General features: G+C 37.6%; 1 protein-coding gene across 1 annotated transcript in view; it reads left to right on the forward strand.

Annotated features, from left to right (window-relative positions):
• TOX3 (TOX high mobility group box family member 3) overlaps positions 1-26,688 on the forward strand; it is a 111,773-nt gene that overhangs the window by 68,257 nt on the left and 16,828 nt on the right. The window contains exons 2-3 of the mRNA XM_055299677.1: positions 10,395-10,460; positions 14,800-15,054. Coding sequence (XP_055155652.1) covers positions 10,395-10,460; positions 14,800-15,054 — 321 coding nt within the window. The remainder of the gene's footprint in view (positions 1-10,394; positions 10,461-14,799; positions 15,055-26,688) is intronic.

The following is a 26,688-nucleotide window of genomic DNA, read 5'->3' on the forward strand; positions in this document are numbered from 1 at the left end:
TAGGCACTTAATAAATGTTATACAGAATGTTTCAATGACCCATTCATTTTCCCCAGATCATTGAACTTCTGTTTTCCCAGGCTTCTCATTTCCAACTCTGACATTTATCAAGTGCCTCTCTGTATGACATCCTTTCCTGGGAGTTTGTGTTGTCTCCCTTTTTCTTGCAAAGCCCAGTCCCATATAGTTCTATGCTTTCTTCCCTAGAAATGAGGAAACAGAAGTTCAGAGAGGTAACACGAAGCAACTTACCTGATGATACCCAGCTTGTAAGTGGTAGAGCTGGGCTTTGAATTTGGATGTTTCTGGCTCTCTCATTCACTTATGCATTCAACAGAAACATACTGAGCATCTCCTGTGGGCCAGATACTCTTCCAAGGAAACAGCATTGAACGAGACAAATGGACTGTCTATTCTAGAATGGAGAGAAATAGTAAATGGACAAATAAATCCAGTACATTAGTCAGTGATGAGTGACTTTGTATCTCTGATGAGATATAAAGGAAGAGAATGGGCAAGAGACAGGGAGAGCACGTGCAGGTTCTTTTAGCTAAGCTGACCTGAGAGGACTCCCTGAGGAGTGAATATTGAGCAGAAACCTACATAAAGTAGGGATAGAAGGGAGAGCGGCCCAGACAAGAACAGCAGGTGCAATGAGTGGCCCAGAGAAAGAACTGAGGACCAGGCAGTGCAGTGTTTCTGGAGCTTGGTGGGTGGCAGCTGCTCTCTTAGGAGGGAGTTTGGAGAAGGAGCCAGCACCCAGATGATATAGGGGCTTGTAGCCCATGGCGAGGAGTTTGAATTTTACTCTAAGTGTCTTTGGGAAGCCATTGGAGTTCTCTAAATAGTAAAATTCTCTTGCACTGTCATATAAGCTATAGTAGTTTGTAAAACAGATATGCTTGGTCTCTGTTGGTTTCTTCAAAACTCACTGAAATGTCACCTGGCCATTAGTATATATACAAAAGGTGGCTTTAAGCCTGGCATGGTGGCACATGCCTGTAATCCAAGTGACTTGGGAGGCTTAAGTGGGAGGATCATTTGAGCCTAGGAGTTTGAGGCTACAGTGAGCTATGATATAGCACCATTGCACTCCATCCTGGGCAACAGAGCAAGACTCTGTCTCTTAAAAAATTTAAAAATTTTTGAAAAAGAAAAGGTGACGTTATACACACTTACCCATTTAATCCTCAAAACCCCTGTGATGTGGCAAATACTGTTCTTATCCCTGTTTTATTGATGGGAAAATTGAAACACATGGAGACTAAACAGCTTGTACACAATGACAGCTAGCAAGTAGTTCAGCTGGAAGCTGAGCTTGTTCTTAAGACACATAAGACAGCTTGCCTGCCATCCCACAACTAGTTTGGTGCTAGGATTGGAATTCAAAGTTAGTCTGACTCCTGTAAAGTGCTTTCTGAATTTTGTTCTTCCTACTGTTGCCTCTGCCCAGTCTAGACACTTTCAACCTCCTACCAGCCTTGAAGTGTTCTTCACTGGTCTCCTTGGCACCAGCCTTTCTTAATACTACTCTTGTGCATCTCACACTATTGATAAGTTCAGGTGTGGGCTTTACATCTCTCTGTCTCTGCCTCCTTCCTCTAACAAAATCCTTTGTGGACACTCTTATTTAATATATTTCAAAATATTTAGGTTAGCCTTCAAGGCCCACCGGAGCCTGGCTTCCTACCATCTCTTCGAGCTTTCTACCCTTTCTTCTGTAGCCAAATTGCTCTCTGCTTTGTTCGTTGAACATAGCCTGTGTACAAGTAGGTCTGAAGCTTCACTCACTCCCTCCTTTTTGCCTGGGACTCCCCCTCTGTCTGCCTTCTTTCTTGGTTAAAGACTTGTTCCTAACTATTGGGTACTATGCTCAGTACCTAGATGACAGAATCATTCATACCCCAAACCTCAGCATCATGCAATATGCCCATGTAACAAACATGTACATCTACTCCATGAATCTAAAATAAAAGGTGAAATTATATATTGAAAAAAGACTTGTTCCTCTGAAAGGCCATTCCTTTTTGACTCCTCCTCCTAGATTTGCAAGCCACTTGTCACTGAGTTGGCCCTTAGCTTGATATATTTTTTTGTCTCATCACCCCAACTGAGTTTTCATCCCTTAAAATCAACAATCATATCTTCTACTTCTCTGCATCTACAGAGAAGTAGATAATATATTCCACTAAATATATCCTATTAAGTAGCATTTAATAGGGACTCAGTTAAGTGTTGGTAAGGCTTTCAGGGAGAAGGCAGGGAGACGAACTGGAATTAACACAAAAGATGTAGTCACTTCGCAACATATGTGTTACTACTGGCTTTTTTTGTGGGTATGTATTTGAAGAGAACCAGAGATCAGAGGCCTTCTCTTCCTGTTCTCCGAATATTGGTGATGATTGGTTGCTTGGCCAATCTCAAAGATGGCCCCATTTTTGCTAAAAAAAAAAAAAAAAGCAACAAAAAACTCCCCAAAACAAAACAAAAAAGCTCCCTTAATTCTGGAACCTTAGTATCCACTCCTACTTGTATTTGTTTTCCTGATATTAAACAAGTGCAGTTGGGTTTGAGAGGGTGTTTTTTCTTTCTTGCCACTTTTAACTAGTCCAGATGGTTATGCGATTCACAGACTCAAATGTGTCCAGATCATGAAAATCCCAAGGCCTCCGTGTTTGAGCAGAGTCCATATGTTTAGGCATTGTTGTTACTTGTGTGGGTCCACAGAACTTGTTGAAGAATCCAACAGTGGAACTTGTGTTCCTTCTTGATCCAAGTTAGGATGTTCCCATCCTTCCTCCTGGTGATATGGGTAGAAGGGGCTGGATGGTCACCTCACAAATGGTTGCATGTCCCTGTCATCCAAGAAAGTGAGAGGAGATTGTAAATATGCGTGCCAAGCCTTCATTGCTATAAACAAAACAGCTTGTGCTCTATCAGCATTTCTGTGAGATGTGTAGAAACGTTTATTTTAAAAAAAAGGAATTTCCACATTAGTCTAAAATGAACTAGGCTAGTCATTCTCAAATATTAGAGTGCTTTGGAGTTCCTTCAAAGTTGGTTAAAAATACATGTATTAGGGTCCCACCGCCTAGAGATTCTGCTACAGTAAATCCAGAGTGGGGAGCGGGTAATGCGCATTTTTAACGGCCATCTGGTTGTTCTGCAGTCCTTAGCACAACACTTGGAGAAACCCTGACCTATAATATAAAGCAATTTTTTTAGAAGAGGAAATTTTAAATTAGAAAAAAAATTAGCTGTCAAATCTAATACTTGAATCCTTGCCCCCAATGACTTTATGCTGTTGGTTCTCTCTTCTCTCAGCATTTTGCCTGCAGGCTAGAATCTGTGTTGTTCATTGCAGTTTGTGCTCAGCCACCGAAGGCACCTATCCCTAGCACCCAACCCCCATCCACCTAGGGCTCTATAAAAAGGTTAGTGCATTTTCTAGAATAAAGCCTTTTTCTAGGTAGATAGTTCTGGGATTCAAAATAGGACTTTTATTATAACACAGAAGCCTTAATGTTACCATATTTTTCCCATAGATGTAGTTTGGGGAGTGACTAGTGGTGTTGGCTGCTGGACATCTTATTTTCACTTGGATTTCAAGTACTGTGTCTGGATGGGCTTGGACAGCAGTTCTGAGTATCATTATTTTGCACCCAGAAATTCATTTGTGCCTATTGAACACCTACTATTTACCAAACACTCTTCTTCTTACTGGGACATCAGTGTAAAAGACAGACAAAACATTCTTATCTTTATTGAATTTATATTCTAGTGGGAAGAGAAAGGCAGTAATGATATTATTTGATGTTGAAAACTATTCATGGAAAAAGTAGACTTGGGGAAGAGGGATAGAGAGTGTTGGAGGTGGAGGAGGGTAGTCAGAGAGAAGGTGACATCTGAGAAAAGACTCCAAAGGCAGGCAGGGAATGAACCCTGGGAACATTTACAGGGACAATAGTCCAGACGGAAGAAACAGCCAGTGCAAAGGCCCTGGGTTGGGAACATGTCTGGGGTGGTGAAGGAACAATAGGAAGCCAGTAGGGTAGAGGAGTGTGAGCAAGGGGAAGGACGATGGCCAAAACGTAAGAAGAAATGGGGCAATTGTAAGGATTGGGCATCTCCCTTGAATGAATCGGAAGCCACTGGAGAGTTTTGAGCAGAAGAGTGACATGGTCTGAGTTAGATTTACTCCCTCCCTCCCTCCCTTCCTTCCCTCCTTCCTTAGTTCTTTTCTTCCTTCCCTCTGTCTCTTACTTTCTCTTTCTTTTCCTCTGTCCCTCTCTCCCTCCCTTCTTTCTTCCTTTCCTTCATTTTCTTCCTTTCCTCTTTCTTCTTTTTTTTGAGACAGGGTCTCACTTTGTCACCCTGGCTAGAGTGCAGTGGCATAGTCATAGCTTATTGCAGCCTCAAACTCCTGGGCTCAAGCAATCCTCCCATCTCAGGCTCATGTGTAGCTGAAACTACAGGTGTGTGCCAGCATGCCTGTAATTTTTTTTTTAGTAGAGATGGGGTCTCACTATGTTGCCCAGGCTAAACTTAGATTTTCGAAAGGCCTCTTTGTTTCTGTGTTGAGGATAGTCTGTTGGGAAGTATGGTAGAACCAGAGGGACTTGCTGGGAAGGTAGTTGCAGAGGTCCAGGAGGAAATGGATGGCTTGGGCCTGGGTGGATCCCGAGAGGCAGGCACACATGGTCCATTTTGGGTACAGTTGGAAAGATAAGCCAACAGAATCTCCTGATGACTGGATGAAGGAAGGGAGACAGAGAGAGAGGATTCAAGAATGATATTTGGCCTGAGTCACCAAAAGTGAGTCATTTTCCCATCAAAGACTGTGGGTGGAGCAGGCTTTGAGGAGAAGATGAGGAATTCAGTTTTGGACATAGGTCTAAGATGTTTACTGACATCCAATTGGAAGGGCTGTAGACAGTTAGATGTATGAGTATGGTGCTCAGGGGATCCTCATCTAGGAGTTTTAGCATATGGACGTGTGTGTTTGTAATTATATGTATGTGTGTGTAAATCTATATAATTGTATGTATGTAATTAGCAGAATTGTGTGCATATATGCTTGTGTATACACATAACTATATATAATTATATATAGATTCCTATATTATACCTAATAGCCTGTTGTTTGCAATGTTTTGTTTCTAAAGTATTGTTGAACCTCCAACCTTTGGTGTAGATGGTCTTTAGTCACAAAGTCATGCTTTGCTTCCTAATGTGATGCTCCAGACCCATCCATGATAATCATCGGTATTCATCATCATCTGCCATATTGACTTGTTTTCACTCCTTTGGACTTTGTGTCTTGAAACAGATTACTAATGCTGAAAATGGTTGAACCTTGATAGTCTCTCCTAAGTTCTCTTCCAGGGGGTAGTTAACCGAGCCTTCACGTGCGTGTGGACTTTGCAGTCCTGCCTCCACCAGCATGTGACCATGCTTGGCACACTTGATCCATCATGGCACAGTTCACTTGTGTAAGTGACTTGACAGATGTCCATAGTGAGGCATCAAGTTGGATGGTGTCTGCTAACAAATCTAATGGCGGAAAAAGAAAAGAGAATTCAGAGGATTATCTTTTTTTATTAGGATTAAGTTTGTGCCGTTTAGCTGTTTGAGACCCTGTAGTTAATACTGCTTTATTAGAAGCCTATACAATTCTTCACATGGGTGTCAAAATAATTTCAGTGAAAATGATGTTGTGTGGGCGCATCAAGCTGAAGTATTCATCTTGTGATTACAGATGGGTTTTTGTCTGGGCTGTTCCACTTTCTTCCGGCCCCTTTGCTGGACTAGCTAGACTTAACAATCCACATTAATTTACTTTGGCACTTCACACGGTCAAACAGGCCACGAACACGATGGTCCTTAATAAATTTCTAAAAAATCCTGCGGTGCTCCTTTTTAATTGACGTCCTTCATAAATTGTATTTGCCCAAGCTATAATTACTCATCAAGCAGCAAAAGCAAATCTACCTCCAAGTACAATGAAGATGTTCTTTTTGAAATTATTAAGATACAGAAGTTCAATCGCAGAGTAATTTAGTTCTGCTTTATAATGATATCTTTGGGGACTCTATCTTTGGGGATCACATCTATTAGAGCCTATCAGCATGGAAAAGGACCTATCACCACCAGTGTGCCTCATAAATGCCAAATGCCCCTCATTCGCAGTGACCCTTTATGTGTCTTTAAAACAGTTGGAATTGGCTGATTTCTTTAATAAATGTTTGTATATGACCTTTAGAACAATTAACTACTTCACCTGATATTCATTTAGTTTATTTGGAATATTTTGTTTTGACTCTTGAAATTGCATAGAAGGCCCCATATATGGTTGAGTAGGGGATCTTTGAGGGAACGTCAGTGGCGGGTTATAATCTAGAAAGTTGAGAAATAGACCAAGTTAAGGTGACTTAGAATGAATAATTAAAAATTCTTATTTAGTTGATTCATATTAATAAAACAAACACATTTTACCAGGGTGTAAAATTAGGATATTAGCTTTCCTAAGATAGATTCAGGGAAAATAAAATAATATTGTCAATAAAGGGCTTAGAACAAGCCTTCCCAAACTGTGTTGTCACAGGGTATTGCAGGGGAAACAAAAGGAAGTGATCCACAGCTTGTTGTTTGTTTGTTTCCTGTCTCTCCCTTAAAGAAAAATGTAAGCTTCATCCAAGTAGAAAACTTGTCATCTTTTCCATCATATTGCCTCCAGTGCCTAGCACAGCCCCTTGTACATAATAGGCACATAAATATTTGTTGGATGAAGGAACTGTGGGACTTCTCAGACTTTAACTTTATAGCAAGCATTGTGACTCATCAAAGGGAAGTCAGCCTTTCCCAAAACTTACTGGACCATGGAACCATTTCTTGAGGAGCATTTTACTAGACTTGAGTACCTCTGGGAAATTCTAACTTTGAGTAAAATAGATAAAAAAGTAAAACTGAATTGATCACTGAGTGAAATATTCAAGCTTTTGCGTATACCGGAATGTAAATGATAGAGATCATGAGGTGGGGAGGAGGCTAGACTTCCGTGGTTGAATCTATAACCTTGGGCAAGTTACTTGAGCCCTAGAAGCCTCAGTCTACTGATCCATAAAATAGGGATGATAATTATCTTACTGGGTGTTGGGAAAATAGATTATGATTAGTTCCAGTTTGGAAAACTAAATGAAATAATGTAGAGGGTGTCACTGGGCTAAATACTTATTACTATTATCTTTTAAAAAGAAAATGAAAATGACTCCAGTTAGGATGGGCGATTAGGAGGCATTGAAGTTTATGTGTGATCAACCTTTCTCCCTCTCTCCCTTCAACAAATACTAGAGTGCTTATAATATTCCAGGCATTGTTAGTTCTGGGAGAGATGTCAGTGAACACAGTTAAGGCCCCTTCCCCATGGACCTACGGGGTTTTGTACTATCATGTGTTTACTGATGTCACTGCCTCTTAGAACATAAAGTAAATTTAATTGTACGCAATTCACTGAAAGTTAATTGTTCTGAGGTCATTATATTAGAGACCTGCCCCAAAGGAGCACTTTTTCTCTCAGAATCAGATCTGTTCTTACACCAAATGACTAAAGCAGGATTCATAGGTCACATTTTAAAATAAAACAAATAAGATCAAGCTAGCATTACTAGGTAAGGTAATCAAATGAAAATGCCACCCTTTCATTCTGATTAGTTTAACCACCATGGTAGGGTGGCCAGATTTACCAAATAAAAATACACAGCACCCAATTAAATTTGAATCTCAGATAAAGAATAGTTCTTTTAATATAAGTATACCCCCAAATAACGCGTGGGATATACTTATGCTAAAGCAAATTTGCTATTTATTTGATAAATTTAACTGGGTGTCCTGTATATTATCTAACTACCTTGCCACACTGAACTAGGGTCCCAGGTACCTGTGCAGGAGAAAGACAATTGCCTGCAACAAGTCGATATTTAAAGCCCCCTTTGTAGAGGGGCTGTTTTACCCAATAAAGAATAGAAACCTTTACTTCTATTTGAAATGATTTATAACTGTTCCCGCCTGATCGGCAAGTGTTTCCGAATTAAAAGCCATTAATTAAGGCCTTCTATAGATACAAAAGATATGCAAGAAGTGCTTTGTAATGCTAGCTCAGTACTTCAGGTGAGAGCGTTTCAAATTACCTGGACCACTGGAGCCACCTGCTTGACTAAACGCCGCGTGGCCTGCTCCGCTCATCAGTGTGCGCTGCGGTGCCAGAGTTGTTACTGATTTTTCTCATTTCTCCAGGGCAAATACTAATTAATGGATACAATTCACAGCTGATTAGCTGTAGTTTCTTCAGTAATTACATTCGCATACTAACTGTTCAGAAGAGGATTTCTAACCCAGTTCTTATTTCACTCTAAGCTTAATTTGTTTTTTGAATTGTTTAGGCCCTTAGTTTAATAGCCATTTTATTTTTCTTTGTTGTTTTAGGTGCTATTAGATAATAAGTTAGTTTAATCTTAAAAAAAAATACTCTGTGATAATGAGCTGTTTGCTTTAAATGGATTTCTAATTCCCCAACAAAACCTACATTTAAATAACGTTGAAGTTGTGATATAGGCTGTTAGGCGGTTTGGGGGGCCAGGACTGGTGCACGGAATACTCATCTCGAGCCCAGGTTCTTATAAATATCCAAAAGGAACATTTGCATGGAGACCTGAGATTTTAACGCTAGCATCATTCATTCATCAAAAATTTCATGATAGAAAATAAAATACTTAAAATACTTTTTCTTGCATGTATTTAACATTGTAGAAAAACAAGGGAAAATATGTGTGTGAGTGTGTGTGTGCCCATGTGCAGCCATGCACATGTTTCTGATATCACATGCCTTCAGAGAAACCAGATAAAGGTCTTTCTTAAGCGCCAGTTCATCTTTCAGAAATCCTTATAAAGATATTTACCTAAATGAAGCTGAGTGCTCAGTGAGAGCTTGTCGGATGGCTCATTGTATGTGCATTGAGATATGTTGGCTGTTGTGGGATACTCTGGAACCATTAGCGTCTTTCGTATAAATGCTGCTTAGTTCTTGGATCCCTGACATGATAAAGTGTAGCATGTCAATCCTGCTTCTGGGTGCAAGTCCTTCAGAGTCAGGGATTGAGAGCCCCCCAGAAATAAGTGTTAGTTTATTGAGGAAGAGGATTATATAAGTCTTCCATATCTGTGTATCTCTCTCCATATTCTATTTATTCTCGATATTTATCTGTGTATCTATCTATGTACCTACCCGTTTATCTCCATCCATCCATCTCTCGCTCTCCTTGGGAAAATTGTATTTTTAAATAATTACTAGCTTTATTTATATTAGAGAATAGATATATACATTTCACCCTTTGGAGACCAAACCTATGTTTTATTTGATGCATTCAAGGAAGGAAATAATACACTTTATAAAAAGGACATTCTTTTACCAGTTAAAAATCATGAAAATAATATAGCTCTAGATTATTATACTCACAGAGCCTTTCCATATTGCCAGACTGATAACAATGTTTAAAGCAACAAAATGTGCCGATTTAGACCATTTGAACCTGAAAATACATTTCTGCCAAAATCCAAGTTTTACATTTTGATAACAGGTCCCTAGAAGTAAAGAGCTTAAGTCTGAAATGCTGATATGGTCTTATTTGTGATGATATGAATGGCCCATTGTGTTAGGGAATGAAATAAAAATTGCTGTGTTCATGAGATCCCGCTTATTTTTAAACCTCTTTGCACTTAATGTTACATTGAGAGATTAAATATCACTGTTTTCAGCAGCTCTGATGGATATAGATATCGCTTTAAGCTCTGTTTGGAGATTTTAAAAATATTCTTTAGTCGTATAATTTATTTATATTCATGCCACACCCCATTCACTAGAAAATAGAATTTGAGTCCTGGGAATTGAATTTTATTCCCTTTAATTCACATTTTAACCTACCCACACTTGTGACATCTGTTCTTGAAAACTAAGCTATAAAATCCTTATGTGCTTTTAAAATGTGTCAAGGTGATTTTCTTGGAAACTCTTTTCCCTCTCACCTCTCACAAATGCCAGGTCAATAAGCAACACACACTGGTGACCAGTTGGCTTAATGTTTGTAATCCTCTCCCTTCACAGTTAGTCTTGGTGAGAAACAAAACTATTTTATAGAATTATTGAGTTAGCTTAACTCTGTGCTTTATTTTCTGAGGGAACCAGTTGACAGTATAGCATAGTGCCTTGAAACCTTTGTCATGTTTTGCATTTGGGCTGATAAAACTCTCTTTTATTTAGCAACACCAGCATTCTTTCCAAATCCCAGCCAGAATGCTTTATTATGCCGCATATTAATGTAAAACTATCTGTTTTCTTTCAGTTTGGAAATAATAATAACTATATGAATATGGCTGAGGCGAACAATGCGTTCTTCGCTGCCAGTGAGGTAGGTGACTGTCTTAATGTGTTTGTTCCTGTTTTTTGTGTTATTGAGATAATTTAATAGGCTTGAAGGGAAAAACAAAGTATCAAATTTATCTCTCTCTTATGTGGCACAAGGTAACGACTTTGGAGGAGAAATGAGAAAAGCTTATTGGAAAAGAAAACCTGATAAGTATTTTATCACTTGTCTGTAGACTGTTACTAATGTTAGTAACTTCATACAAATCTTTTGGTTAAAAAATAATGCAAACAGAAAGTAAATATATAAGAATGTATGTTAAAACACACACACACACACACACACATATACAGTGTTGGTATCTAAGCAGATAAGTGGTTATTTTTTTAGAAACCAGGCTAGAAGTGACTTTTAATGGAAAATAGTTTAACTTCACCTATACCTAGGGATAATTAAGTGTCATTAAGTTGTCATGGTTTGGGAAACTATGCAACAGAAGAGTATTATAGTTTCTTGGGGCTTGGGGTGATGTGAAATGAGTGTTGTAATTTGTTGCTAGATCTCCATAGCCCAGTACAGTGCCTGGCAGTAGTAGGTGCTCAATAAATATTTATAGAATGAATGAATGAGTGGCTGGCATGCTCCAAAACTTGGTCGCAGCTGGGGAAACTGGGTGATGGAATCTAAATCCAGCACCTCATTGTCTCTGGGTCTGTCTTCAGTTTACGGGTGCAGATGAAACAAGCATCGTCTTCTTGCTGCTGTTTTTACTGCATTTCCTATTATTGATTTTGGGCTGCTGTTTGGTCTCATTGGCCTGCCCTCCAGAAAAACCTCAATCTTGATTAGATAAAACATGGTTTCCCCAAAATGGTAGACTGTGTGAGATTTAAGGTTTTAGAACAAGAACAAACAGAAGTGAAATTGGCCCAAATGGAACATTTCCTCTTGCGGTTCATGTAATATAAAGTCCTCATTTTCCAGATACATTCAAATACAGGAAACTGAACTAGCTTGACCCCAGAGAATGAAAATAATAATGGCTTCATAAATGATCTTGGTAAAGGGAGGCAAGTGTTATGAAAGAAATTAACTTTGAGAAATTATTAGAATAAATGGGGAATCAAGAATTAAGGGTATTCCTGGATTAATCATTTTTATAGTGACCATCATCTCTCTAACCAAGAAGACAGCTTAGATAAGGGAATATTGTTTGGCACTGGCTGCTGTGTTGTTTGTGATAATGAACACAAACCCCATCTGTAAGGACAACATGATGTTTCATTCTGTAGGATTTTTTTCCCTACATTTGAATCAAACATTGATGAAAGCTCTACTGCCAGCAGCTGTTCAGAGACAATTTAATTCCAGCTGTGATAATTCACCGTGTCAGACATTGGCTGTTATATGTTGATACAACAGTTCTCCAGATTTGCATTTTTATCAAAAGGAACAAATGTTTTGAACATTTCAGTACAGATGGTATTTAACCATGAACATACTACTTTAACATGTTCAAGGTAAACATTGAAAAGTCAGTATCTGTAAAAAATAATCACGTAAACTCTAAATGATTAATCTGATATTGGTCAGACGGCACAGTTACCAAAGTCAGTGTGTCTTTTTGTTGTTTTTGCCATATATGGTTTTTTTTTTAATAATCTCAGATATCCAGCATTTTGGATTCCTTTTTTCTCTAAGGAAAGCTTAATTTTAATATATTACCTGCCTTTAAAGGTAGTTTAACATTTTAACATTTTCTTGGTTATTTCATTGATTATATTAGGTTAGGATATTGTAATATGCTAAATTGAAATTAATTTGCCATTAAAAAAATTATACCATAGGGACATATTGCATATGACATCTCTATCTGTTCCTTAACAAAAATAAAAACCTTCCTAATTGTGACTGCTTAGCATAGACATGTTTTATGTTAGTTTTGGAAGTAATCTTATGTAATGATTTCTCTGTACATCTTTTCTTGAACAAAAAATAAAGCCCAAGTAAATGTTAATGCTACATTATAGCACGTGCCTGATTTCCCAGACACTCCATTAAAAGTAAATTTACTTGCTTTTTTAACATTTTAATGAGTGTAAACTAATTCAGGAAGTCTTTAGGTTTGCATGCTGTAAAGTCTAAATTGTGCCTGAAACCAATTCCCTTCACATGGATATTGTCCTGTAGATAACACTACAGGGACTAGGATACTCTGAGTTTGAAATTCACACATTTGCTTTATGTTTTCTGTCTGTGTCATGATTACCCTGACCATTTTTAAAGTACTTTAAATATTTATTGAAATAATATTTCAAGTGTTAATTACAGTGGTAATGAAAACAGCCAAATGCCACATATCAAGAATGAGTGTTTATCCGTATTGTTAATGTGATATGTTAGATTTCATTAAGCAGTAATGGGGTAGCAAATGAGTCACAAATTACAGTTGCATCTGTTACTAGACCACATTAGTGCCAAAATAACGGCAAATGCAACCATAGGGTTATGTTCGTTAGCCAACCACGTTTGTGGCCAATTCATCCCTTTGTGTTTGGGAACCAGGGGTTCCACAGTTAGAAACTGACAGCTTTTGGGGTCATTATTAGAATGCATGTGTCAGAAAATCCAATATTTTAGTCTAGCATTCAAATGTATTATTCTGCTACGAGGTTTTGCATATATTGAGCCTGCTAAGAACCTCAAGATGTTCAGTTGTCCCACCATAGACTGCCATAGCCTGTGACCTCTTTTTTTCTGGTGAGATACAAATAACATTTGACAGGTTCTATATGTAAGAAATGTTTTTTGTTGCTTTTTTTTCTTGAGTTTTTCTTTTCTTTCAAGTGGTCATTACGTTATATCATGATTGATAGCTTGAAGAATGATGATTTTCAGCACTTAATTAGTCCTCTTAACTGATAATAGCAGACTCAAATTATCTTGCACCAGTTCATTCTTTCAAATACTATTAATAATAAATGAACTATAAGTTTGACCCTCTGAGCTAGGAATAAAAAATATGAGTAGTCCCCCAAACCCTTCACTTGACCAAAAAAAAAAAAAAAAAAAAAAAAGAAACAAAAAAAGAAACAACAAAAAAAAAACCTAGACCTTGCCACTCTCCCAGAACCTCTTGCCAAAAAAAATCCCCCGGAAAATGGTTAGTGTGGTTGGGTGGAGCAAGCCTGATTTATATCACGAGGCCCTATTTTAAAACACTGCCTTTAAGAATCTCAGTATTGGCTGGGTATGGTGGCTCATTCCTGTAATCCCAGCACTTGGGAGGCTGAGGTGGGTGGATCACAAGGTCAGGAGATCGAGACCATCCTGGCTAACATGGTGAAACCCTGTCTCTACTAAAAAATTCAAAAATTAGCCGGGTATGGTGGTGGGCACCTGTAGTCCGAGCTACTCGGGAGGCTGAGGCAGGAGAATGGCGTGAACCCAGGAGGCGGAGCTTGCAGTGAGCCAAGATGGCGCCACTGCCCTCCAGCCTGGGCGACAGAGCGAGACTCTATCCCCACCCCCCCCAAAAAAAAAAGAATCTCAGTATCAGTGAAGAAAAACAATGCATTAAGACTTAGGTCTTGAGATATAGTACTTGTCTAAGTAAGCGAACAGCATCAAATCTAGTTAGTATTTCTATATCAATATAGCTGTATGCTCTCTAGATCATCTTTAAAAAGTAGAAGACTGGTAGAAAATGTTCAGATAAATACATATTAAAATGTTCATGTAAAAGAAAATAACCCTCTTTATAGTTTAAATAAAAGCGCTGGCATCTTTTAATATGAGCTATGATAATCCTTATATAAAACATTGTATTACACACAGTAACAATTTCCATAGAAGTAGTCATTGCACTTGGGAATATACCAATGAGGAAATTAAAAAAGCAAACCACAAATTTAATATTACTTGTTTTATATGTTGTGGCAGAAAGTAAATATATGTAATGTTCAGTTCTGGATTAATGTGTGTGTGTGTGTGTGTGTGTGCCACAAAATCATCAGCATTTTATAAAGCATGTGGATAGTGTCAGCGGTTTGAGCTGTTTCACTAACATATCAATAAAGTAGCAATTTGTTATATACTCCAACTAACAACAAAGACAGATGTTGCTAATTAAGTAGGCATTAAAAAACTGTTAATACTGATACTCCATTAAAACCATATGATAATGAGACTTAAATCTTTAATCAGAATGATCAGCAAAACTTTATATATGGAAATCTGTGTTTAAGATGTTTTCATTTGAGAAATAAATATTTGGCCTAGATATGTATGTAGTGTTTTCATGCAATGTCTTTCTCTTTCCCTCCCAGGAGGAATAAGATATAGGAACAGAATAAGAATATATCTGTATTTTGTTTCCTTTTAGCAGACATTCCATACACCAAGCCTTGGGGACGAGGAATTCGAAATTCCACCAATCACGCCTCCTCCAGAGTCAGACCCTGCCCTAGGCATGCCGGATGTACTGCTACCCTTTCAAGCCCTCAGTGATCCATTACCTTCCCAGGGAAGTGAATTCACACCCCAGTTTCCCCCTCAAAGCCTGGACCTCCCTTCCATTACAATCTCAAGAAATCTCGTGGAACAAGATGGCGTGCTTCATAGCAGTGGGTTGCATATGGTAGGCACCACATTTATTACTGAAATTATTTTTTATCATTTGCACAAATCATAGTAAAGATCTGAGAGTCCATGTTCTGAAACGTGCTCTTGCCTGTTCCTAGTGGATTGATCCTAGTGCTATTTACATGCAGTACTGGATTGCTGCCTGGTATTGAACAAAAGGGTATTGGGTTGGTTGACAGTAACCAAAAAGAGATGATCCAAAAAGATTCTGCTGATTTAAAGTGATTTTTTTCAAAAGTCTAATTGATTGGTTTGGAAGTAGCCAATCTTCCCTTGCTGTTGGTTTAACACAAAGGTGTGCTTGAGTTGAAAGTTTGCCCAGGCAAGATTTTAGAAATGGAAGTCCTTATCAGGTGCCTAGGTCTTTTGAGTTTTTAGTATTATAATGCTTACAATACATGATTTACTCTTACTGCAAATGAAATACCAAACTGAGATACCAAAAAAGGGAAAAAGTGTAATTGCTTATAACCAGCAGAGAAAAATATAGAACAAGCGATTGTGTGAAATACACCTAATTGTGTTATTTATTGTCATAAACATCGATTAAGGCACTCCAGGGAGCCAAGACAACTAATGCAATAATTTTGGTTCTATTTTTCTTAGTGTGCAATTATAGTCAGCAATCACTAGAGTAAATCTGCTTAAGTATTTTAAACTCTTCTGCTGGGATTTTTCTTTTTTTTCCATCATAGCATATAATGCATTTGTGTCTATCTAGGTGAGGTACTAAGTAGACATTTTTAAAACAAGATTAATAGTTTATAGAGCTTTTTTTAAAAAAAAAAAACCCTGGTAAAATGAAACAGATGTGTTGGTATAACAAAAAACAAATCCTCTTGCTTGTTTACATATTTCTCTGCACATTAGGACCATGCCAGTGATGTTTATTGGCTTCATTGTTAATTCCCCAGATAACAACGTATGATTGCAAAATATGTAGTGGATTAGTGGTGCAAAGATTCAATGTGCTCTCTGAAATATAAGATTACTTTCCCAAATAGGATTGCAGCAACATAATTTTCTTTGCCTGTGATCTTTTGTGTTTGAGCTGAACATCGGGGTTTTTATTTTTTACTTTATTTTTTTTTTGTCAGAAAAGAATTCAGTGAACAGTGGGGAAATAGCCATTAAGTATTCATAAGCGTTACTCGACATCAAAATAATTGTTTCCAGGGGACTTTCTTATATTTTTGTACCTTTGACACTGGAATGGAGGGTTCTATTCTCTGTTTCTCCACAGCCAGGCTTGCAATGTTTTGCTTAGAAAAGAATAAAAGTAAAATGGGTGTGTTTAGTCACCAAGGGAGTTTGCCAGGGTTCACCGTCATTCATAGATGCTCAGCGAGGCTCATTTGAGTTGCAGAAATAGTTAAATGTATGTTAAAATGTGTACTTTATTAAATTGGTAAATATTTATTAATAATATAAGAATCTGCCTTTAAATTAAACATCTGATGAATTACCTTGTCTTAAAGCTATAAAACTGTTATTGCTGCCATAAAAAAGTGTAAAGGAGGCATTTTGACTATGAAATTTCATTTCATGGTCAATTGAATTTACTATATTGGAAAGAACTAAAGATGGAATCATAAAATAATTATGATATTCACATACACTTAAAGAACAATGCTTTCACAGACTGGCGTTGGGAAAGAGGACTCAATTTTTAATGCTTCTTTTGTAATGTATGGCTAATCGCTAAAGCAGTTGAATTATTTCATTGACTTTTGAAAGTATAGGTACTTTAGCTAAGTGCAGGCTGTTGTCATGGTATTTACATGGACCTCATCACATTTATTGGTGCCTTTTTGAAGTTTTGCTGAACCTGAGTGATATTTATTTTGGCTTGAAACAAACTAATCTTGTTGAAAATTCTAGTAGAATTTCACCTTGAAGAAATGTCATGGGATTTTAAATCACAAATGTTGGAAAAAATAAAATGTACTAGGACAGAATTATGATGAATACAATGTGTCGTTGGCTTTGTTCTATGTACTACCTGACATGTTCACCTATAAACTTGAATTCAGAATCGCCAGAGGCATGGTTGAAAATTGGTTATGTCAGGGTTCTTCTATATCTCCCTGCGGGTACTGAGTTGGCTGGCTACATCATAACACTCCACAGAAGCCTCCTCAGAGATTTCCCTTAGGAAAGTCACCAGAAAAATAATAAATAATACTTTATACATCATGCATTCAGCTTCCCAGTGTGTGTTGGATATTTCATACCTTATGCAAGTAAGAAGTTTTATTATCCAAATGAATATGGCTGTCTGTTAAGGATTGCTATGGTGAATTAAGACTATCATATAAGAAGAAAAGCCAGCTTGTTGATGTTGTATTGAACCAGCTTTTCTTCAGAGCTTCATCGGTTTTCCTTTAGAAAGAGTGACAGTTTGTCACATTACTGATTAGCTGCATTATTGTTGGCAACAAGCACAACATGTTTATCTTCGTTAAATTTATGCCATTATATTTAAAAACAGAAGGCAGGAACAAAAAAGGGGGATTAAAAAGAGTCCAGTGATTAGCATTCACATTTCAAAATATGCAAATAATGCCCCAGTATTCAAAAGCGAATTGCTGAAAAATTGAATGTCGATGCATTTGTGACTTCAAAGAACAACCTTGATTTGCTTGTCGTAAATATGTGTATTTTAAAACAGGATGTGGTTGGCAAATCAAAATCAACAGTATATTTTCGTTAAAAATTTGTTACCTCTAAGTGTTATTGTCAGTTCAGATGATCATCTGGAAATTGTTTTAATCCACAAAAGATTGCAATTCTAAAAATCTTCAATGTGCGTTCCAAAGGGTTGTGTGTTTTTTTTTAACACCTCTCTATAATCTGCCCAGCCTGCTGAGTAGCATTGACATCAGTAGTACATCAATTTCAGAAAGTGGATTATTTTTACTAGACAGCTATTGTGACATATTGGGTCAGTCATAAATGAAAGATATTCATGCAAGCATGCAATACTTGTAATGAAGTCTCACTCTGACCTTCTGTATGATTGATTCTGTAATTTAGTTTTCTCAGGCAGTGGCTGAAATGAAATGAAATCATGTTGAACAAGTTTTGAATACCCACAGTGCACCAGGAGAAGAAAAATCTGCAGCCCTAGAGGCTTGAGAGAGAGCAGATGAACGATTTATCTCTATGCTATTATAGCCTTTGCCAGCATTCAACATTTCTTTTTTTTTTTCTTATTTGGCTTAAGTACTTAATTCTGCAGGTAGCTGTAAATGGGAAAATAAAATGCTGTTCAGATTTAAAATGACAGGACAGGAGTATGTGCAGGGGACTGATAAAATATCTTGAATAGAACTGACCTTTCATGTAGCTGAAAGTTACTGGGGGATTCATCCTCATAATTACCATATAGATTATTTTTATTTCTTTCCTGCAATGAAACATTTCAGAGAGCAGTAGTGCTGATTGAATGAAAATTGAACTTGTTAACATTCTTTTCAGCTTAGCCTGTTGTACATAACAGAAGGTTAGCTTTGATGAATTTCAGAATTCTCTTTGATATCTAAGAAACAGACAGTAAAATAATTGTCTCTGGTCTGATATTTTGTATGCCCCCCAAAAGAGAATTTATAAAACACACTGATAATTCACATACTTTTCTTCATATATTATATTTCCATGTTTACAGGACTGACATTTTCTGTTTGATATTACCTTGGATTTAATTGTGATCACACATATTTATAGAAAATGCTATAGTGGTGCTCTAGCAGTATCAAATGGAGTGTTAGAAAATTGAAAAAGATGGAAGTAAGGAAAGTATTTGAGTATGGTGGTATTCGTACCTGTTAAAGGGAAGAGAAAAAGAGAGGAAAAGGTCCTATAGGAGACACTTATGCAGAGAAGAAAATTATGAGCTTTTAAAATATTCATAAGACTCAAGTCATAATCCAGACAGATATCATTGTTGATAGAAAAATGGTAATTTATCAGAATATTACATCTCAAATTACCAGGCTTATTTTATAAGTTTTTATACCATCATTTGGCATGGCTCTCATTTTGAAATTGAATTATTATATTTGTTTTTAAGAAAATGACTTTCATGCCATTTTTATACTTAAAAAAATCTTACGTTAAGAAAAATAGCAGACTTTAAATTAATACATTGTTTTTAGCAATGTTGCTTAATGTGTTACAGATAAAGCGGTTATTTCATGGATCATTAAGGTGTTTAATGCATGGAACGTTCTATTAAAACAAGCCCTGATTATTGTTATGAATGCATTCATTGCCATTGTCAATAGAGGTTGGGGAGCTAAAGTCCACAGGATGATGACTATTTAGCCATGGGGGGACAAGCAATTTCTCATACAAATTGAATGCTTACAAATTTATCATACAGATTGAATAACTTTGGTCAAGTTATGGTCAAAAACTATTTTATTATAAATTAACAATATAAAAGTCACAACTTACCTAGGCAAAAATACACATTCAATGGAATAAGACCTATCTGTGTGAAGTCTAAATTATAAAACTGAAACCATATATTAACCTTCAATGAATATTTACTGAGCACCTACTAAGTGCTGTATATTGTTTGTTGCCTTTTTTTTAATTTTACATATTTTTTAGAGAGAGGATCTCACTCTGTTACTCAGGCTGAGGTACAGTGGTATGATCATAGCTCACTGCAGTCTCGAACTCCCGTGTTCAAGCGATCCTCAGCTTCCCGAGTAGCTGGGACTACAAGTGTGTGCCACCACGTCCAGCTAGTTTTTAAAATTTTTATAGAGACAGGGCCTTGCTGTCAGTTGCCCAGGCTGGTCTTGAATTCCTGGCTTCCAGCTGTTCTGTCTTGGCCTCCCAAAGTGCAGTGATTAGAAGCATGAGCCACTGCACCTGGCCTGTTTTTAATCATTAGAGCTTGATTATACTGTTTGTGAAATTGTTTTGTGTTTCTTTTTTTTTTTTTGACTACCAGTGTCCCCTCAATGAATTACAGAGATTCAATCTGACTGCTGCCTGAAAGAAGCTTATTGTCAAAAGCCAACTTTAATTTAGCTGTTACTATACCTTGATAATTGTCTGCCAAAAATATCCAGGCCACAGACACTTTTACAAGCTGCCTTCTTTGTAGAGCCTTGTACCACACTGAGCTTAAAATAAATATTCTTTATTCTTGGCCTGTGCATACTACTGACTCTGAACAGATAAGAATTGTCTTTAGGGCTGAGTTAACTTGAGGGTCGTCTGTCAAAGTAGGACTGTGTTCCAAACTTCTACTAAACCTAATTAGCCCTTGTGCAGTGTGATACATGATTATTGTTTGGTTTATAACGTTTAAAGGAAAGTGTTATGAGGAGGCTGGCTGTGGTTTATTTCCCTGTATCTTCTTTTTAACATAGATCATCTACAGTTAAGTGTTGTAGTACTTAGTGATGGTTCGGAGACAGCAAAAACACCCTTTTCCAGCACTTAGATTCCCACATAAGACTGACACGATGGCTCAAATATTTTTTGGAGAGGTGAGAGTTACTCTGTATACCATTACCCCTGTTCCTTTTATTCACAGCCCTTGTCGTCCTTTGCAATGCTTTCCTTTGCTTGCTTCCCATCTGTCTCCTCCCTACCAGAATAGAAGCTCCAGGAAGGCAAGTGCTCCTTGGGTCTGTTTGGAGTCATCCCTGGGCCTGGAATATACTTGACTTTCAATAAATATTTCATTTCTTCAATATATAAATGAATAAAAGGACAATGAAAGGATATTTACTTGTTATTAAGAGCATACTTAGACTGCTAAGTTAAAATGGAGGGGAGGGGGCTTGAAGTATCAACAGCTATAAAAGTGGAATTGCTCTTTAAAATTTTAATTTAGGACTGAATAAAATAAGCATGGAGCTGTCCCTTTGGTAAAACAAAGTCAGTTACAGGGTACATGAGTAAACTACCATTAAGTGTTCATAATAAACTCTTGAAAATTTTATTTTGCCAAGAAACTATTAATTAACTTTAGGGAACACTGTTTTTTACAAAACTTTCATGGGTAGGTATGTCTGATTACAACCCTGAGAGTAGTTATTAAGTAAAAATGATCTATTTCAGTGCAGATATTTTGATGAATATAAAGGTGGTGGTATGCAGGTCTGTAATTATCATTGGTATGCATTTGGCATGACTGTGTCAGGGTCCATTGGAGTTACAAAAGTAGTAGCTATGCATAACTATTTGATCGTTGTTAATTTGGAAATAAAATTTTAACATTGCTATAAGACATAACTAAATAATTGAACATAAAATTACTGGCCTGCATTTCCTATTTGCAGTTAACTCTGATATTTATGAATACAAAGTAATTTTTATTGCTGATAATTGTTTAATTACTTCATTTCTCAAGAAATATTGATTAAAAACTGGCACAGTGAAAATATATTTAGTCACACTCTAATATATTTGGGTTAGTTGCTTCTTAATTGGATGTTATGCTCTATTTTGAAAACCTAATATTGGATCGTTATGGAGAATATTTATGTGTAAGTATAGATAGAAGATGCATTAAACACATTTGCATATTAGAATTTAAAAATTTTTTAATGATGAAATCAACCCAAGTGTAAGTGCCATTGTAATAAGTATAAACAGATAATATAGAATAATAATGTATAATATTTACAATAAAATGTCAATGTGAAAGCTTATATCTTAGATTTGCAAAAAGAAACAAAACGAAGCAAGACCATAGTATGTATAACTATGTACTACTAAGTGTGCAGCACAAAGATAAATGTAGCACTGCTCCAGGCCTGAAAAAATGAGTGAGAAGGATTTAAATATGTAGAGTTTTCTCATTTAAGGAAATTAGAGCAAGTTTTATCCATTCTCTTCTCATATCCTGCTACCCTAAGACATATCTTCATATGAAGTACAAACATGATATTATAACATAGTGACTTACACGGTAAGGAAGTTTTTCACCTTTCATTTCTCTTTTAATCTTGATTAAGTCCAGGAGAAAGACTCAGTTTGGGGCTAATTAAGTCTTTCACACCTTTCTTTTAGCCTTCTTAAGTTAAAGAAAGCAGAACTCAGGCCCAGAGCCTCAGGCAGGCCCCGGTATCCACACTGACTATAACAGTATTATTTTCTTTTCCTGGTGTTTATTTGGCATTCCATTGGCCATGAGTGATTTTAATTTTTCATTTATGTTAGTGATCTAAAGTTTCCTTATTAATATAACATTATTCAGATTTTAACCATTCACTCAAATGATTAATGTTCAATAATAGGCTGGGTTTCAGGCAATTTAAGAAAATGAGGGATTGCTACCCAAAATATCCATTCATTGGATTTTTCCTGTTTAAAAAAGACAAAGAGCCTCTTTCATCAGGTGGAGAGAGAGGCAAGCCTCCGCCAGGCACTCCCCTACCCCCACCAAGACATACAGAAACCAGAAGGCTTTGTTGAACACCACAGGCATGAATCATACAGGCCAATAGATAGAAGGCAGTGCCCCTCCTATTAGTGAGAGCATTTTATGAGATCCATGGCCCACCCATTCTGAGTGACCTTCTGCGACTGCAAATATTAATCTTTGGGTATTCTTCGAAACACAGATTGAGGTGGCGGGCCATACATTTATATTTAAACGAAATAGAAATGTCCGCAATTGATTTAGATGGGTTGGTTGCCCATGAGGTATGGTCAGTTAATATTTATTGCAATGAATAGTCCCACTAGATATACACCATGCTTTAAACTTTCAATGGCAGCCTTCTACACTGTGAATATAATCCAGACTTCCTAACCCAGACAATAAACCTTGTCACTTTATGGCCATGACTTGCTGTTCCAGCCTCATAGCCAGCTGTGCTCTTCCTGGCCCAGTCACTCTGGACTGTCATTTCCTTATCGGTGGTATGTTTGCCCATGCCCCAGGTTTAGGTACATGTTCATCTCTGTCTGGGATGCCCTGGCTTGGTTGGCTTCTGCTTCCCTTTATACCTCAGCATAGTAGGTCACCTCTTCGGGGAAGCATCCCATGATTTCCCCACCTTTCACGATGAGGCCAGTCTCTCCAAGCCTATTGCATTTCACCCTTTACCTTGCCTACCCTGCACCCAGCTTTCCTGTCCACCTTTTCATTTCTCAAGCATGTGAAGATCTCTCCCACTTCAGACTTTGCACATGATGTTCCCTCTGCATGAGACATGCTTTTCCCTTCACTTCACAGTTGGCTTCTCCTCATCCTTCAGCATCAGCTCAAATGCTATCTTTTTTGAGAGATCTTTCCTATTGACCCAATCAAATGTAGCCATACTTCCCCAATAACTCTTTTTTGTATAACCTATTTATTTTCTTCCCAATATTTATCACAGTTGGAGTCTTGTTTATGTGTATGCTTTCTATTTTTAGGAACAGAACATAAGCTTTGAACATTCACTACCTGACTCCCCCAAGAAAATGATTTTTATGATATTTGTCTAATACAGTAGTTTGCAAATGAAGGGGATTTTGACATTTGCCAATGTCTGGATACATTTTGGTTGTCACAACCCAGTAGGAGAGGGGCGGCTACTGGTATCTAGTGGGTAGAGGCCAGAGATGCTGCTAAATATTCTATAATGCACAGAATGCCCCGCCCCCAACAAAGGATCATCCAGACCCAAATGTTAGTACCACTCAGGTTGAGACACTCTTATCTAATATCGCCAATTAGAAGACAAAACGAGACAAGGAAGAGAGAATGAGTTTTTCCCAAATACTGAAAAATTTAGGAAACTATATAAAGGAACATTACATATAAAATGTAATTGTGAAAGGAGTGGAAAAGCTACCAGCATTCAACTCTTGTTTTTAGTTATGATAGTGGGCAATCTCTTAGAACCCAATAGCTGCTTTGCCTTTAAATGATCACTGGTAAATCTTTCAGGACTTAATTTTTGTAAGTGAGAAGTAATATTAACAAAAGCACATTAAATTTCTCTGGGCTATATTCATGGTTATACATTTCCTTATTGTGTCATTACTACTGGGAAAAATTGTGAGCAATTTTGGTGGGAGTATATAAAAAATTATTCTGGCCTACATTTTGTTGTAGTAAATTTGTTCATCCATTCAAGATTTCATTTATTGTGTAAAATAATCACATGATAATTTCCTGGTTCTCAAAGATATAAGCTTTGATATATTGCCTTCTCTGGCCTGATACATAGTAGGTGCTCAATAAATACTTTTAAACTGAGCTGACATCTTTCTCTTTTTATGTGGTAGTCCTAAGATCAAGGGTAACATCTTTTAAAGGTTACTTTTATGGAAAATGATTGGAGCTGTTGAGGATCCTCAAGTTCCCCAAGGCAGTTGTTAATAATTGGTGGCCCTGGCCGGGCGTGGTGGCTCACGCTTGTAATCCCAGCACTTTGGGAGGCCAAGGCGGGTGGATCACGATGTCAGGAGATCGAGACCACGGTGAAACCCCGTCTCTACTAAAAAATACAAAAAATTAGCCAGGCGTGGTGGCGGGTGCCTGTAGTCCCAGCTACTCAGAGAGGCTGAGGCAGGAGAATGACGTGAACCGGGGAGGCGGAGCTTGCAGTGAGCCGAGATTGCGCCAATGCACTCCAGCCTGGGCGACAGAGCGAGACTCCGTCTCAAAAAAAAAAAAAAAAAAAAATTGGTGGCCCTAAAGGAGCTTGAATTTCCAAAGAGACACTTTAGCCATTAATCGTCCTACATTATAATCTTCACTCATAGGAAGTGATTATCAGATAACTGTGAACCATGGTGAGTGGTAGCACATTTTGATGCGTGAATTACGTGGGTCAGCGGTTACTTTAAAAATAGGCTAGAGGCCCTTGGTATCTTGTCCAGTGGGAGATGACATCTTTTTGGATCTGAAGACTATGTGGATGACTCTACGTTTTGGCAGGGCCTTGGCCTCACCACCAGTACTCTTCAGGAATGGTTTCCATACTGTCATCCTGCAAAAGAACCTTGTTTTTGTTTTTTTTCTTTTTTTGTAATGAAATATTATGAGGAACCTCAATTTATAAAACAAATGGAAATGGAGTTGATTTTGTTAAAGGGGGATGATGGCAGCGGAGATCCCAGAGTCTCATTCATCTCTCTCTGCCAGGACACATCTCTACCATGAAGATACCATGGCTCTCTAGGGCCCAGGTTTTCTGTCAAACCTTCACTAGCTAGCTTGGGGGCCTGGGGAATCACTCTTATCTGTCTAAGAATGAGTATAGGACTAGTATCTAATGCAGAAAGCAATCCAGAGGATTAAATTAGAAAGTGCGTATTAAGCTTAGCACAAATGCTGGCACATAGTAATAAACACACAGTAAAACTTCCTTTTTAGTACAGTGAACCTTGGCTGTCTATCAAAGGAGCTCCCCAGCAACAAGATCCATAATAAAGGCATAAATTGCAGATGGAATTCAGGAAGGGCTGACGAAGCCAAGGAGACATGCTTCTTGGCCTTGTGTTTGGCCATGAGAGCCATCTGAAAAATGCCGTAGGTGTGGGGTGAGTCAATCGAGCACCTACATGTGCAGATTTTCACAAGCGTTGGAGCAAAGAGAGCAAAGTAACTCTCTGCTAATGAGAAAACTGCATAAATCAGATGATCACATTTCATGGCCATACCAGTTAACTAATTTGGTATTATACAGTCAGAATTAAAATACTTCATTTAAATGTGCCCTGGAATTTGCCTGTAGATACTTTAAAACATCTAGATTTAAATAAGATGGAAAGATTTTTAAAAAGCATTCTGGGCCGGGTGTGGTGCCTCATGCCTGTAATCCCAGCACTTTGGGAAGCCGAGGCTGGCAGATCACTTGAGGTCAGGAGTTCAAGACAAGCCTGACCAACATGGTGAAACCCCGTCTCTACTAAAAATACAAAAATTAGCTGGGTGTGGTGGTGTGCACCTGTAATTTCAGCTACTCAGGAGGCTAAGGCAGGAGAATCACTTGAACCTGGGAGGTGGAGGTTGCAGTGAGCTGAGATGGTACCACTGCACTCCAGCCTGGGCAACAGAGCGAGACTCCATCAAAAAAAAAAAAAAAAAGCATTCTGAAAGACATATATGAAGAAGAAAATTTAGAATAAGCTAGATGGCATAATTACCAGTAGTTTGGGGGTGGAAGTTATGTCAGTGAGCAGTGGTTACACTTCAAGAGAACATGGAAGACTGCACAGATAGCTCAGATTTTCTAGGAGAAATGAGCAAATGTGGTAGAATTCCAATAAAAAAGATAATTAGGATGAACAGATAACATAAAATCCACACAATCTGCAGAAAGACACCTGCAAGTAGAACGTAATATTGTAGGAACAACGAAGGAGAACATTGCCGGTGATATAAGGGAGTGTGGTGTTCTGATACTTGTGACACTTTCCTCCAGGATTTCACAGTGATTATTTGGAAATTATTAAGAAATGGGAAATGTATGTATTTAATGTTCTAACACTTGTTGACGGACTCTTTTAACCACTTGCATTATCTTCCTTTTTTTTCTGATTAAAGTGTTTTAGTTTTTGTTTACTTTTGTATTGTGGTCACAGCTTATCAAAACGGCATACACATGTACGTAAAAAAAGTTGAAACTCTCCCCTCCTTGCCCCTCCCATTCTACCC

Source organism: Symphalangus syndactylus, chromosome 11 (assembly GCF_028878055.3).
Source record: "Symphalangus syndactylus isolate Jambi chromosome 11, NHGRI_mSymSyn1-v2.1_pri, whole genome shotgun sequence".
NCBI classification, from domain to species: Eukaryota; Metazoa; Chordata; class Mammalia; order Primates; family Hylobatidae; genus Symphalangus; species Symphalangus syndactylus.